Raw genomic sequence first — 13,379 nt, forward strand, 5'->3', positions numbered from 1 at the left:
CAACATTTACCACCCAGCAATAATTAAAAAATGTGATGTATTCAAGATGTTGTAAAATGTGTTTTTCCTTATTAGCATCCTCTTTTCCCACACAATGACCCCCTTTTCTCCCCCTTCCTCTCTAACAGTTGGTGTCCAACGTCTTGATCTTCTGTTGCACCAATATCGTTGGAGTGTGCACCCATTACCCTGCTGAGGGCTCCCAGAGGCAGGCCTTCCAGGAGACCAGGGAATGCATTCAGGCACGCCTCCACTCTCAGAGGGAAAACCAGCAGCAGGTAAGCCTTCAGACAATTCTTCATGTCAATTTTTTTTTTGTTTTTTTTTTTGGTCGTAAAACATGTTAACATGGCTACTGCTTAGAATTACCACTCACAAAACGGAAAGGAAAACAAATAAGGAAATCATTCTGACATTCAGAATGCAAACATACCCCTTAAAAATTAGTAGAATCAACAGAAAAATGCCAAAATATAGTATTACTACTCTCACATCATTTACTTAAAGACCCACTGTACGGAAAACTGTGTTTTTAATGTATATGTATATTTTTTTTTACATATTCTTGTTGCATTTCTCTGATGATGAAGGATGTATATAAAGAAAATTAAACTCAAATGAACACTTCTGAGTATTTTTTTTTAAATTGCGGTGAATCAGGAGCAGACTTGTAGATGTAAACAAACTGCTCTGCTCTATTCTGATGCATAAACTTGCAAACAAAAACAAAAAAGATACATCAACATCTTTGTTATCCTCGTCTGAGCTGGCATCTGGCTCTAAACTGTGCGGCTGGAGAGCTTCAATATTGCCCGCCATTTTTAGTGCTGTGTTGGGATGTGGGGGGCTGTAAGCTAGCCAGAGGGATGATGGTAAGTGAATGCAGGTTTACACTGCACCAACATATTTGGTGGTAAATTAATTGTTCAATATTTCTTATAATATTTACATTGTGTAAAAATGTTACTTAGTTGAAACAAAAAAAAGAGCCCTCCTCAGGCTGATCACTTCTTCCAGTTGGACCATAAAGGATGTCTTTGTGACTAAACCAGTCTTGTCAGTGGGAGCAATACGTGTTACTCATCTCTTCTAAGTATGTTAGAAAGTTTTTTTCTAAACCATTCTTTGCATACAGTAAACATAAACTTATATGTACACTTAATTATTCAATTATACAATGTATTATACTCCTAATGTATTTACAGTGTATACAGCTGACTCTTCTCTTCTCGTTTATTACTAATGTGACTTCATTTTCTACTTCTGCTCTCTTTAGTGGAGTCAAGGAAGAAATCGATTTGTAAAATTAACCCCTTGATTAAAAGCGAAAGAAATAACAATAAGAGTAAACGACTTAACAACTGCTAACTAATGAAATCAGGATGTTGTGCAGACTGGAGCTTGTAGTAAATGGTTGAACGTGAGTTTGTCATATTGATGAGAGCTGTGGTACAGTATGGTTTTAGGATCCCACATATTTTTGCATTTAGAAAATGACAGGCACACTAGAGTAAAAGTAAAATAAAGCACATTTTAATATTTATTTTTCTCCAGTTTATAAATTTAGTTCATGCTTAAAACAATGATAACAATATTTCTTTTCACAACAACAACTTTCCTCCACAAGAGCTGTATTTCCTCCTTCATTTTATCCCTGCATGCAGCTTTTCTTTATAAATATTTTTGCACAGCTACTCTCTCCTGCCGTCAACTCAATCCCATGCACATTAAATTCATATCCCTCCTCTTTCACTCAGGAGCGTCTCCTGCTTTCAGTACTTCCTCGCCACGTTGCCATGGAGATGAAAGATGACATTAACGCCAAGCAGGAGGACATGATGTTTCACAAGATCTACATCCAAAAGCATGACAACGTCAGGTAACATCAGTAAACGGGGATGTGATGAGGTGAAGCTGTGTGAATCTGATGGAACTGATAAGACTCCTTTTCATCTGTGTTTCCTTCAGCACAGATGACAAATAATTATAATTAAGCTTTGCCAAATAAAAAAAAACCACATTTTTACACCTGTATGTTTAGAGAGATAGATTTTTTGTAAATAGTAACATTGAGAATTATGCAGGCTGTGCACATCTGCTGGAATCATTGGAATGACCTGCTGCTGTATTAGCTACATTAACAGAAGAATCTGCAAAAAAAAAAAAAAAAAAGTTCAGGTATCTAATATGTGGATTCAAGCGTTGTTCACATTCTAGAAGTTCTTCAACTTCAATTTTTGTTTAAGATTTAGGTTCAGCTATTGGAAGCTGCTGCAATAGATTCAATGCTCACTCCAAGGCCAAATTATTTAAACAAGACCATGTTAGGAAGTTGTGCAACCACAGAATTGAAAATAAATGACAATTTAGTCCAGGTTAATGCTGAACACTGCAGCCCACTCACAGGCCGCGACAGAGGAGGAGGAAATGTTTCCATGACAACATGCTGCATGGTATTTTCCAATAATATTTTGCGTAATGGGGTTCATGATGTAATTTAAAAGATAAAAAAAGACACAAAAAAAAGAATCGGCGATGCTATTTTAAAAATATCTTAAAAATAAAGGCTTTCCCTTGTGTCCAGCTAGACTTCTGGAGTTTGATGTTAAACATTCCTAGTGTTTAAAAGCGAGAGGGAATGCTTTTCTCTTTTTTAAATTAAACGTGTGTCAAATTTGCCTCTTTGCTTTGAACTTAAAGCTTTAATTAAATGTCTTATAAAAACTTGAAACCTTTATCTGTAGGATGGAACAAAATTAACATGTGATCTAGCGGATTTTACAAGCTTTTCAAAAAATACTTTAACAATTTTGAAGAGCAAACCAATTACACTGTGCGATCTGACAGCATCTTTATTTTTCATTTCAAAAATAATTTCTCTTTGAAGGGCAAAATTAATTAACTGGTTTAAACATGCATTAGTTTAAATTCATTTGTGTATATGTCATTGTCAAATGTTGTTAACTTGACAGTGCTTTAAAAGATGGATCTGCTCCCAGTTTCTGGTCATTCTCTTATCAAACTTTAATAAATGTCATAATATATTATTTGACAATATATTTCATAAGGATTTACTTGTTAAATTTTCATGCTAATGTATCTTCGTGTATATCATTAAACGATTTATACCATGGTACGGGGGAATACTGGATTCTGATTAGCTGCTGGGTGTGGATTTAAAAAGTGAAAATGGACAGTGGTATTGTATCTCAAAAAGACACCCCCAAATGTTCTATATCACTGCGCTGTCTTCTTTGCCGAAGCAACCGTTCTCCGCTTTTCATCTGACAGTTTAGGCTTGCAAGTCATCTGTTAATTTCTGATAATTGACGCCATTATCCTTTACACAAAATAAATGGAAATGATACATTTTGCAGTATATGAAAATACTGCAATTATGTCTGTTTATATGCTGAAATTTGTCCAATATAAGGCTAATGTATAAAAACAGTACAGACCAAAAGTTTGGACACACCATCTCATTCAAAGAGTTTTCTTTATTTTCACGACTATGAAAATTGTAGATTCACACTGAAGGCATTGAAACTATGAATTAACACATGTGGAATTATATACATAACAAAAAAGTGTGAAACAACTGAAAATGTTTCATATTGTAGGTTCTTCAAAGTAGCCACCTTTTGCTTTGATTACTGCTTTGCACACTCTTGGCATTCTATGATAAGCTTCAAAATGTGGTCTTTCAACAGTCTTGAAGGAATTCCCAGAATGCTTAGCACTTGTTGGCCCTTTTGCCTTTACTCTGCTGTCCAGCTCACCCCAATATACGCACGCACACACACACACACACACGCGGATGGATAGATGGATCGATAGATGGATTTGTGTGTGTATATATATATATAAAATATTCATTTGATACATGCAAAATATAAAATTAAAGAATGTAAAATGTCACATTTTTGACGATGTGTTGATTAACAACATCAATTTAGCTTGCCTTAAATAAATAGTTGGAATATTTCTCATCTTTATTTCATAAAACTGTCTTAAAGCCTATTATGAGAAATATATTCTTTGAGAAGATCTAAACTCTACACATACTATGTTGCACAATCTACAACTTCCTGGATTTGAATGCCGTTTTAAAAATATTTTTATACTTATTATTTTAACCAATTCTCTTAAGAAATTGCAGCAGGAGCTTTTTTTTGTTTTGGCTGTTCAGCCTCCTGTGTTGGTTGTCCTCCAGACCCATTGCTGCAGTGTGAGCCATTGTTGAAGTCTCTTATTCTGTGAGGTTTTGTTTTGCCACTGCAACTCTGACCCACAACCATTTAAAGCCTTCTCATGATGGAGGAAATAATTAAACTCTGTGTAACCCCATGGGATAGTTGCGGTTAGGGGATTGAGGTTATGTTTAGCACCTCCTTATGGTCTTAGGGCAGACTACAGCCTGCACTCGGTAGCGTTGCTGTGATCACTGAAAGCACAGAAGTGTCTGCTTGGGTTTCTGTCTCTTCTGACTATTGAGTAAACTGGGGTTTATTCGTGCGAGACCCTCCAAAGTGATGAAAGCAAGACCGCACAGCAGCTGGAACAAACGTGTGAGTAGAAGTCTTTAGCTGAGACAGTGGGGGGAAAAAAGAGCTGTTGAGGAAACTTATCACTTTGATCTGGCCCTCCCTCATGTGTTGGAACATCAAGACATGTACTTTTTCTCCCAGACACAATGTTCTTAAACAGATTCTAACCTAAAGCGTCATTTGCTGCAAGAATCTGCTGTAAATGTGCAGCACTAGTTGCATTCAGAAAGCTACAATGCAGTTTCGCTGTTAGAGAGAAGAGGAGAACCCGGAATGGATTAAAAACAGTGTGGTTCAGGGTTAGTGCAAGTTTTTATGCGACTCTCTGGGAAGCATGCAGCACATTAGCAACACCAGCTGAGCTTGGCTGAGTTCTGGCCTGTTGTTGTGAGTGTGCTGTGGATGGTGAGCCGTGGTAACCAGGTGTGACTGAGCTTGTTGGGCAGCAGTCAGCGTCTTTCCGTAATTGGGACTCTGCTGAGAGGCAAAGAAACAAGACGAAAGGAACTGACAGCTCCCACTGCTGCAACTTAAGAGCCAAAAGGACAAACAGAGTGGAGCAGAGATGTGGGGAGGTTGCTAGGGGTTTGAAGTTTGTTGATGCCTGCCAGTCAAGAGGTCTTTCCAAAAAGAATGTCCTTTCATCCAAGGCAGAGTGAAAAACTAACATGGTTGTCTGGGAAATATTTATTACAATTCGGGGTAAACAGCTGTGTGAACTAACAATGATGCATATGGGAACAACAAAAAGTCTCTAGGTTCAGTTGACTTTAAAATTAACCAAAATTTGACCAAAGTTGACCAAAATTAAACTGAGGGACATTGTGCAAACTAGATTCTATGGGCCCAATTGGTTCATCAGTCAAAGCTAAGATGGACTTTTCATTATCAATGTCCATGGAGAATAAATCTAACTAATAAATACACATTTTAAAAATGTATTAGGTTGGTTGGTCATGTAATAAACTTTCTTTATTTCTAAGCTAGTTCTAAAATGATCAAAAAGACTTGCCAAACGTTTTGCATCTCACCTTTATAGCATGAAATTCTCCTTTTTTATTGAGCATTGAAGTCTAGTTGGAAACTCAGATTAATCTACAGCTTCACTAAACCATGTTTATTGGAAAGGCATTTCCCAATTTTGTCTTCAGTTATACTTTTTCATATATGCGCTGTTAACTTTTTTTTAAAGTATATTTTACCTAAAATGCAAAGCTTACAAAACCTTTTCTCTGTTTTCTTCTGAAGAGTCAAACTACAAATGTACTGTAGTAAACCTCACCAAGATTCACTTGCAAGTTAATACCTCAGTGCCTTGTTTTCAGGTGGACAATTGTTTGCTCGTTTGTTTCGCACCAAACCAAGCTTTCGGGCTTTTATAAGGAAGGGGCAATAAGAAAAAAAATATTCATGACGAACCATTTCAAAAAAAGAAATTCAATGAATTGTGGATTTCTAAGGCATTTTCTCCGAAGTTGCACTGCACTGGTTGATGGAATGTGAACATAAAGTGGTAAATAAATAAAAATACTGACTGTATGTATGTGTAGAACACTATAGAAAGTTTTTGCGATGATTTAAAATCATTTTATTATTTTATTTAATTTTTTTTAAATTTGAATGTCTTATTTGAAGGCAGTTTATTTCCATTGAACCATGCTGTTTGTCTGCTGTGACAAGAGCTTGGTAAAGCAGTCCCAACCTTCCTATTTTTTTCTCCATTGCTGATGTTTTGTGTTTTTAGCAAAAGTCATTTGTATCCGTGAAAAAAAGGCCTAACAGTAAAACCATTCACTGAATTTACCCAACAGTTTTATAGGGTTTAATTTAGTCTGGTTCTTCTTTTAGTGACTTTAAATGACAATATCACCCACCAAATTGTCTAGTGGTACGAATTCTTCTGTGCGTTAAACGAGTTTAGTAACCCATTTGTGTTAATCCACTCAAATGAAGTCCTGTGGCTTCAGGAATGGGGCAACAATGTGTGCTGGCTAAGGAGCTTATGCAAGAGAGGTCAGGGGTGGATGTTTGATGCTGCTGGGTTGCCCTTTTAATGTAGAAGGAATCATCCCAAACAGTGACGCTAGCTGCTGTTGGTATGTAGGCCAGGAACACTGAATGAGAGAAGCATAGAGAGCACATTACATAAATTAGAGGAACTGACCTTCAGAGCTTTTGGGCTCACTGTTCTGGTTTAACCAAGAATTAGCACAAACTGAGCAGCAGATGGATCTATTTCACTGGGGTTCTTTTGTTTTTTGTCATTTCTGAGGTTTTTCTTTTTTCAAATTAAGTTATTTTAGGGTTTAGTTTTCATTTCAGAAGTGCAAATAATTTTTGCTAAAATTATTGAGAATATGTAAACGTTTCAATGAGACTTTATTGCAATTAAATTGGTTAATTGAATAACGGTAATTAATCGTCCTCACTGTTATGTTGCTGAAGAAATGTGACCCCCCCCCCCCATTTTGTGTTTTGTCAGCTGAGTTCTAAAGAAAAAAAGATGAAAGTGGGGAAAAAAAGCATCTCACAAGTGCCACTGGTTTCTGGGAACTTCTGCATGTCAAAAGGATGCTACAAGTGTGTTTAATTGGTGTAGCCGCCAAAGGTGGGCATTTTAATGAGTGGCTGTGAAGCTAATTGAAGCAGCTGGTCTGTGATGGCGAGGAGGCTAAAAAAAGAGGAGGGGGAGGGGTCTCTGAATTTGGCGATGCCAGCAAAGCAGAGCTTTGATTCAGCTAGGAGGTGACTGATTAACTTTAGGTGCAGCTTTTAGTGGAAATGGGCAATGAAGGAGCTGTTTTTGTGCTTTATGCTTTGCCTCTGGTTTAAATTAACGTCTGTAATAAGCTCTACAATGTTTACTGTGAGAGACAGAATGTAATAAATAATTCAGGAAGTCAAATTGTATGATTTTTTTTTAAGAATTTATTTGTTTACTGGTGCAGACAATAAGTATTTAGCTCCTACAAACAAGAATTCTGTCCCTGACAGACATGTTACTTCTTCTTTAAGAAGCTCTTCTGTCCTCCACTCATTACGTGTATTAATGCCATCTGGTTACATGTTTTAAAGATACTTGTCCACACCCTTAAACTGTGAAGACAGCAACCTATCCAGCATGAGTAACCAGTCTACGATAGGCAAATATCTTGATGAGAAGAGATTAGTGAGCAAGGGGAGTGGGGGAACTGGCTACTGATGGAAAAATGCTGAGATGCATCCCATCAACACCATACCCTCTGTGAAGCATGGGGGTGGAGAGATCATGGTTTGGGACCAAAGGGACAGGATAAGTGTTCCCTATTAAGGAAAGAATGAATGGGGCCCTGTATGGTTAGATTTTGGGCAAAAACCTCCTCCCATCAGCATTGAAGATGAAACATGGCTGGATCTTTCAGCAAGACAATGATCCAAACATCGCCTGGGCAACCAAGTCACACACCTAAAACGCATTTCAAGGTTCTGGAGCGGACCTTTCCATCTCTACAGCTCAATATAATAGAGAAACTTTAATGGGAGTTGGCAGTCCATGCTGCCCAGCAACATACCTAAAAGATCACAGCTCTTGAGAAGATCTGGATGGAAGAATGGACCAAAACAGCAGCTACAGTATGTGCAAACCTACAGAAAACCTTTTGTGTCATTTCTAACTATGGTCACATTACAAAGTCTTGAAGGGAACTTTTGTTATTGACCAAATATCCACTTTCTGCATCATTACTTACACAAAGACACTTAATATTAAATTGACACAAAGATGTCAGTTTTGCAAAAGTTGTGTGCTGCCACAACATTTCTACTGAAACGAGTTCTTCATCCAATCTAACAACCGCGATCCTCCTGAAAAAGTCCAGCAAAGTTAAATGAGAAAGTAAAAAAGCTTGCAACATTGAGTTTTATGTTGTATGAAAAAAAAAATAAACACGGCACAGGAACATTTTAACATTTTGGACGAAAATTAGGAAGTTTGTCATTTAAATCCTGTTTTTGTTTATTACCTAATGTTGGTGGGTTTTTAAATTTTTAGTTGGTTTTAAAAATCTCCGTTCCAAACTCAAGTTCAGATCAACTCTAACTTGCAGTTGCTTGACTAACAAACTCGACTGTCTTCCAGTGCCTTGCGACAGTATCCTTGAACTTTTTAACCTTTTGCCACATTTCAGGCTTCAAACATAAATATATAAACTGTAATGTTTTTGTATTTAATGGTGGTGGCAGCATCATGGTTTGGGCCTGCTTCTCTTCAGCAGGGACAGGGAGGATGGTTAGAATTGATGGGAAGATGGATGGAGCCAAATACAGGACCATTCTGGAAGAAAACCTGATGGAGTCTGCAAAGGACCTGAGACTGGGACAGAAATTTGTCTTCCAACAAGACAATGATCCAAAACATAAAGCAAAATCTACAATGGAATGGTTTACATATCCACATATCCAGGTGTTTGAATGGCCAAGTCAAATTCCAGACCTGAATCCAGTGGAAAGTCTGTGGAAAGAACTGAAACTGCTGCTCACAAACGCTCTCCATCCAATCTCACTGAGCTCCAGCTGTTTTGCAAGGAGGAATGGGCAAAATTTCAGTCTTTCGATGTGCATAACTGATAGAAACATACACCAAGAGACTAACAGCTGGAATCACAGCAAAAGGCGGGGCTACAAAGTATTAACTTAAGGGGCCTGAATCATTTTGCACACCCATTTTTTTTGTTTTTATATTTGTTAAAAAAGTTTGAAATATCCAATAAATTTCATTCCACTTCATATTGTGTCCCCCTTTTGATTTTACAAAAAAATATAGTTTTATATTTGTATGATTGCAGCCTGAAATGTGGTAAAAGGCTGAAAAGTTAAAGGGGGCAGAAACGTTTCGCAAGGCACTGTAGCCGTTTTTGAAGTTGAAAGAAAAATATTAAACTTGAAATTTCACCGTTAGATTTGGGGTTTCTAGTAGTGTTGAGGCAGACAAAGGTTCTCGAGGGGTTTCTTCATTAGGGTTGCTCTGGTTTACACAAACTGAATTATTTCATAAAGACCTTATTGATCCAGAACTGACCTGAAGCCAAATACTGTCCCAGATTTAGGTCTTTCATCTTTTCTAAGAAACTGTAATGACAATACTAAACCCTTTTATATGCAAGTTGTCATCGGGTCAGAACATTTTACATAATAGTATGTATTCAAAAAACTAAAAGGCGCTCTTTCAGAAAGCTAAACAAAGAAAAAATCTTGACAAAATGTCAACATTTTTACTTTTGTGGGACTTGATGTAATAGCTGAGGGTTTTCGTAGAACTTGTTATCTTATCCTGACACTAAAGCAGAGAAGCTAATAGTTTTTTTTTGGACCTTAGTTTTAGTCAAATGTTACAACTAAGTATCAGATTTATGTCCTGTAATATTTGCATTTTAACTTTTTTTCCTACTCTTAATGTCTACTAAAAACAGATAAAATACAACATTTTTTTCTCAAACTTTGTCTTGTTGCATTCCTCTCTGGTCATCCTCTCTTCAACCCAAGAAGTCAGAATTGTTTCTGAACGTGCCAGATTGGTGTCTGGTTTCCCTGGACCTCCCATGCAACAGTTCACAGAAAAGCAATCAATTATTCTCAGAAATGTGTTCCCAGACGAGGGGACATTTAATCCTTTTCATCTCTGGATCCAAATTGGGTAAATTTAAACATCTAAAGCTCGGGTTCACTCGAACCCATACGTGCTCTTGACATGCAACAAGAGCAAAAGCCTGCAAAGCCCCAAAACACACCAGGATGACTCTTTATAGTTGGAAACGCACAGCTGATATGCTGTAGAAAAAACAGTTTTCTTTGCTTTGTGTAATGTAATCCATGGACCCATGTGAGCTTTTTTTATATTTGTCTTTTTACTTTTACTTCTATTATTTTCCTCAAAGTTCAGGAAAGTGTTGAAAATGTTAACTTTTTAAAGTCTACATAAAGCTTGCTAGTGGATTACAGGAAAAGGATGATGGGATTTTTTGCGCCCTATATATTGATTCATTCTGGTTGTGCTCACTGATGTAGAAGTCATTTTGAGAGGTACATGGGGCTCTGTCAAAATATCAATCTATTTTTTTTTTCTAATCAGTTCCAAACAAGTTTGGGTGTTGAGTTTTTTTTACATGCTACCAACAAAGTTGAGCATTAGAGTAGTCTCACTAACGTCTGTTTCAGCGGTATTTTGTTTTGTTTTGTTTTACTACCATGAAGAGTAAAGGTTGTAATGATGGGAGTAAAAAGTGTAAACTTCATATTTGAAATGATTTGATTGACAACATGATACTATTTTCTGAAAACCGACTGCAAAAATTCTAAATTCCTAGCAGTTTTTTTCTAGCATGTTGTTAGAAAAATCCAAATAATCTCAGTGTTCATAATTGACTTTATTGGGCTAATTAATTTTCTCTCTTTAGGTTTTCTTTATGCTGTGGTTCACTTTCAATCATTCTTTACAAAAAACAAGAACTTTTGATATGGGATTAGATTAATAGTGGTTATTTAACCTTTGGAAAGTCCCAAATAAGTAGGTTCCTCAAAAGACACTTCTTTAAGAATAACACCCAAAGCACGATGCTAGTTTTTTGGTCCAGTGTTAACTAAAGCCTATCAGTTTTTGTTTTTCTGCCCTTAAGAAAAATTGGTTTCAGAGAAAGAAATATACTTATTTAGAAAAATTGAAAGCAAAAATGCCCTTTTCGTAGTGAAAGAGTTTGATTTTCCAGAACATTTAAAGCATTAGAGAGGAGGTTTCTCACAGGTGTTAGACCCTGTCCATCATTGCTAAGGCTGTGAATGTTGAGGCCTTTACCTGTAAGCCTGGCTGCTTTGTCCTCTTCACTGAGAGAAATGATTCAGCCAAGTGAGATCAGCAGTCCTGCTGCCGTGTCAGGAGAGTAATGAAAAAGCCTCGATCACCAAAAAGACTTGTGCTTTATTGGTTTACCTCGTCCCTACTCAATGTTTTTACAGGCAGCTATTACCCATGACTCCCCACGCTCTCCTTGGCCAGACGTTATTAACACAAATGCCGTTTCAGGTTTTGTTAGACACTGGATTTACGGGTGTTGTATTACATTTATGCACGACTGCCCAAAGCAGCTGTAATCCCAGTCTCACACCTCTCTTCTCCATCAGTGTCGTACTCGCACACCAGTGTGTCCAATTTTGACCAAAAGAATTCAACTTATCACTTTTATATCAACAACAAAAGTCTCATAGAAAATAAACCACACACCCTCTTTTTGTTTTTGTCACTCTTATTTCTCTCTATTTCTTTTTTTTTTTTTTTTTTACTTGTCCTGTCCAACAGCTAGGCAAACAGATGAGAGCTGAGGGCCTCTTGTGTTGGACATATTTTATTTTAACAAGAGGGGTTATTCATCTTCAGACAAACCAAAGGTATGTCTGAATAAACCCCTTTTGTAATTGAGGCCAAACTTTATTAATTTCAATCATGTTTGAATATCTTTGGTGTTGGACCGGACGGAAAAGGAAAGAGGGGAAGAAGAGAGAGGGACGTTAGAGAGAGGGGGGGGTAGGAGGGTGATAATAGGAGGGGAAGGGGGGTAAGACCATGAAGCAGCATAGAGCAGACAGGTTTACTGGTTGTTTATCGTTACGGTACGGTTCAAATGTAGTACAAAAAGGGCGGGGCCTGTTCACACACACTCAAATATTATCAACACACCTGCTAGCCGCAAAAATGTCCACATGTCAACATGCACACAAAACAGATAGTGTTCACGAACGCATACCTATGCCTTTAAACCAACTAGTGTGAAATCTTTCATTCATTCAATCATGCAAACTATTAGTGCAAAGGTGGGCTAACACCTGTGCTCAGGTGAGTGTATATGTTCTTCTACTATATATTTCTCTCTATTTCTTTTGTCCAAGGACAACAAATGGCAGAAAGTCGCTGTTTGATGGGGTTAAAAGAGGTTTTTCTGTGCTGTTATGTTTTTCCCTCAACATCTAATAGGTTACTGTCAGTCCTTTAGAGCAGCTAATGGTTTCCTGTTAATGGTTTTCATACATGTTGACTTCAATAAATCCTTTTTTGCAGAGAGTTTCCTGTAGTCTGTGCAGAGTTGCATCATTTTAGTAAGGTTAGAGTATGAATGTTTTCTTCCTGTGTCATTTGAACTAATTTCATTGTTTTTTTTTTAAAGACATTCTGTCTTTTAAATCAGTTTAATCATAGACTTTTTTTTTGTCAGCTTTAGGTGTGGGAGCGATCTCATTTTGGTTTCTTGAATCCTTTTATGCAAAAAGAGGAGTTTGATGTGATTGATTGATTATATTACCCTTCCACCACCGTGCTTAAGTATTGTAGCCATAGTTTATGTAGCTGGATGTGGTTACATTCTGAGATTGATTTTTACACATCAGTATGGTAAAACTTCATTGCATTTTATGGCAAGTTTTAGTTATTTGGGTGGCAACGAGGCAAACCTGAAAGACACTGCCATGGTTTCTGATGGTGTCTTCTAGTCATTTTCAGTGTTTAAGAATGACGTTGATTGAAAAGTTTTACACTCACTTACAATCAAAGTTTTTTTATTTGTGAATTTAAATAACAGCATGATATCAAATGAAACAATATGGTTTAAATACAAAATGTCATATCTGCAAAGCTGAACTGCCTTTGTTGTTGTAATACACATAAAACTTGTATCTTTTTCATTTGCTTTTATTACTCTGTGAAGACTCTCATTCAGTGGTTAGTACCTCCACCTAACAGCAAGAAGTCCTTGGTCCAAACCCCATCTGGGACCTTTCTGTGTGGAGTTTGCATGTCCTCCCTGTGCATGC

General features: G+C 37.1%; 1 protein-coding gene across 3 annotated transcripts in view; it reads left to right on the forward strand.

Moving 5' to 3' along the window:
* The window catches only part of adcy5 (adenylate cyclase 5), an 81,988-nt gene that overhangs the window by 43,428 nt on the left and 25,181 nt on the right, over window positions 1-13,379 (forward strand). For all 3 annotated transcript variants that reach the window (XR_002292707.3, XM_020712839.3, XM_020712840.3), the window contains exons 2-3: window positions 129-278; window positions 1,758-1,879. Coding sequence is in view for 2 of the 3 variants with exons in the window: in XM_020712839.3 (XP_020568498.1) it covers window positions 129-278; window positions 1,758-1,879 (272 nt within the window). In the remaining variant the exon portion in view is untranslated. The remainder of the gene's footprint in view (window positions 1-128; window positions 279-1,757; window positions 1,880-13,379) is intronic.

The sequence above is a fragment of the Oryzias latipes genome, chromosome 21, assembly GCF_053564925.1.
Source record: "Oryzias latipes strain Hd-rR chromosome 21, Olatipes_Hd-rR_3.1".
Classification (NCBI taxonomy): Eukaryota; Metazoa; Chordata; class Actinopteri; order Beloniformes; family Adrianichthyidae; genus Oryzias; species Oryzias latipes.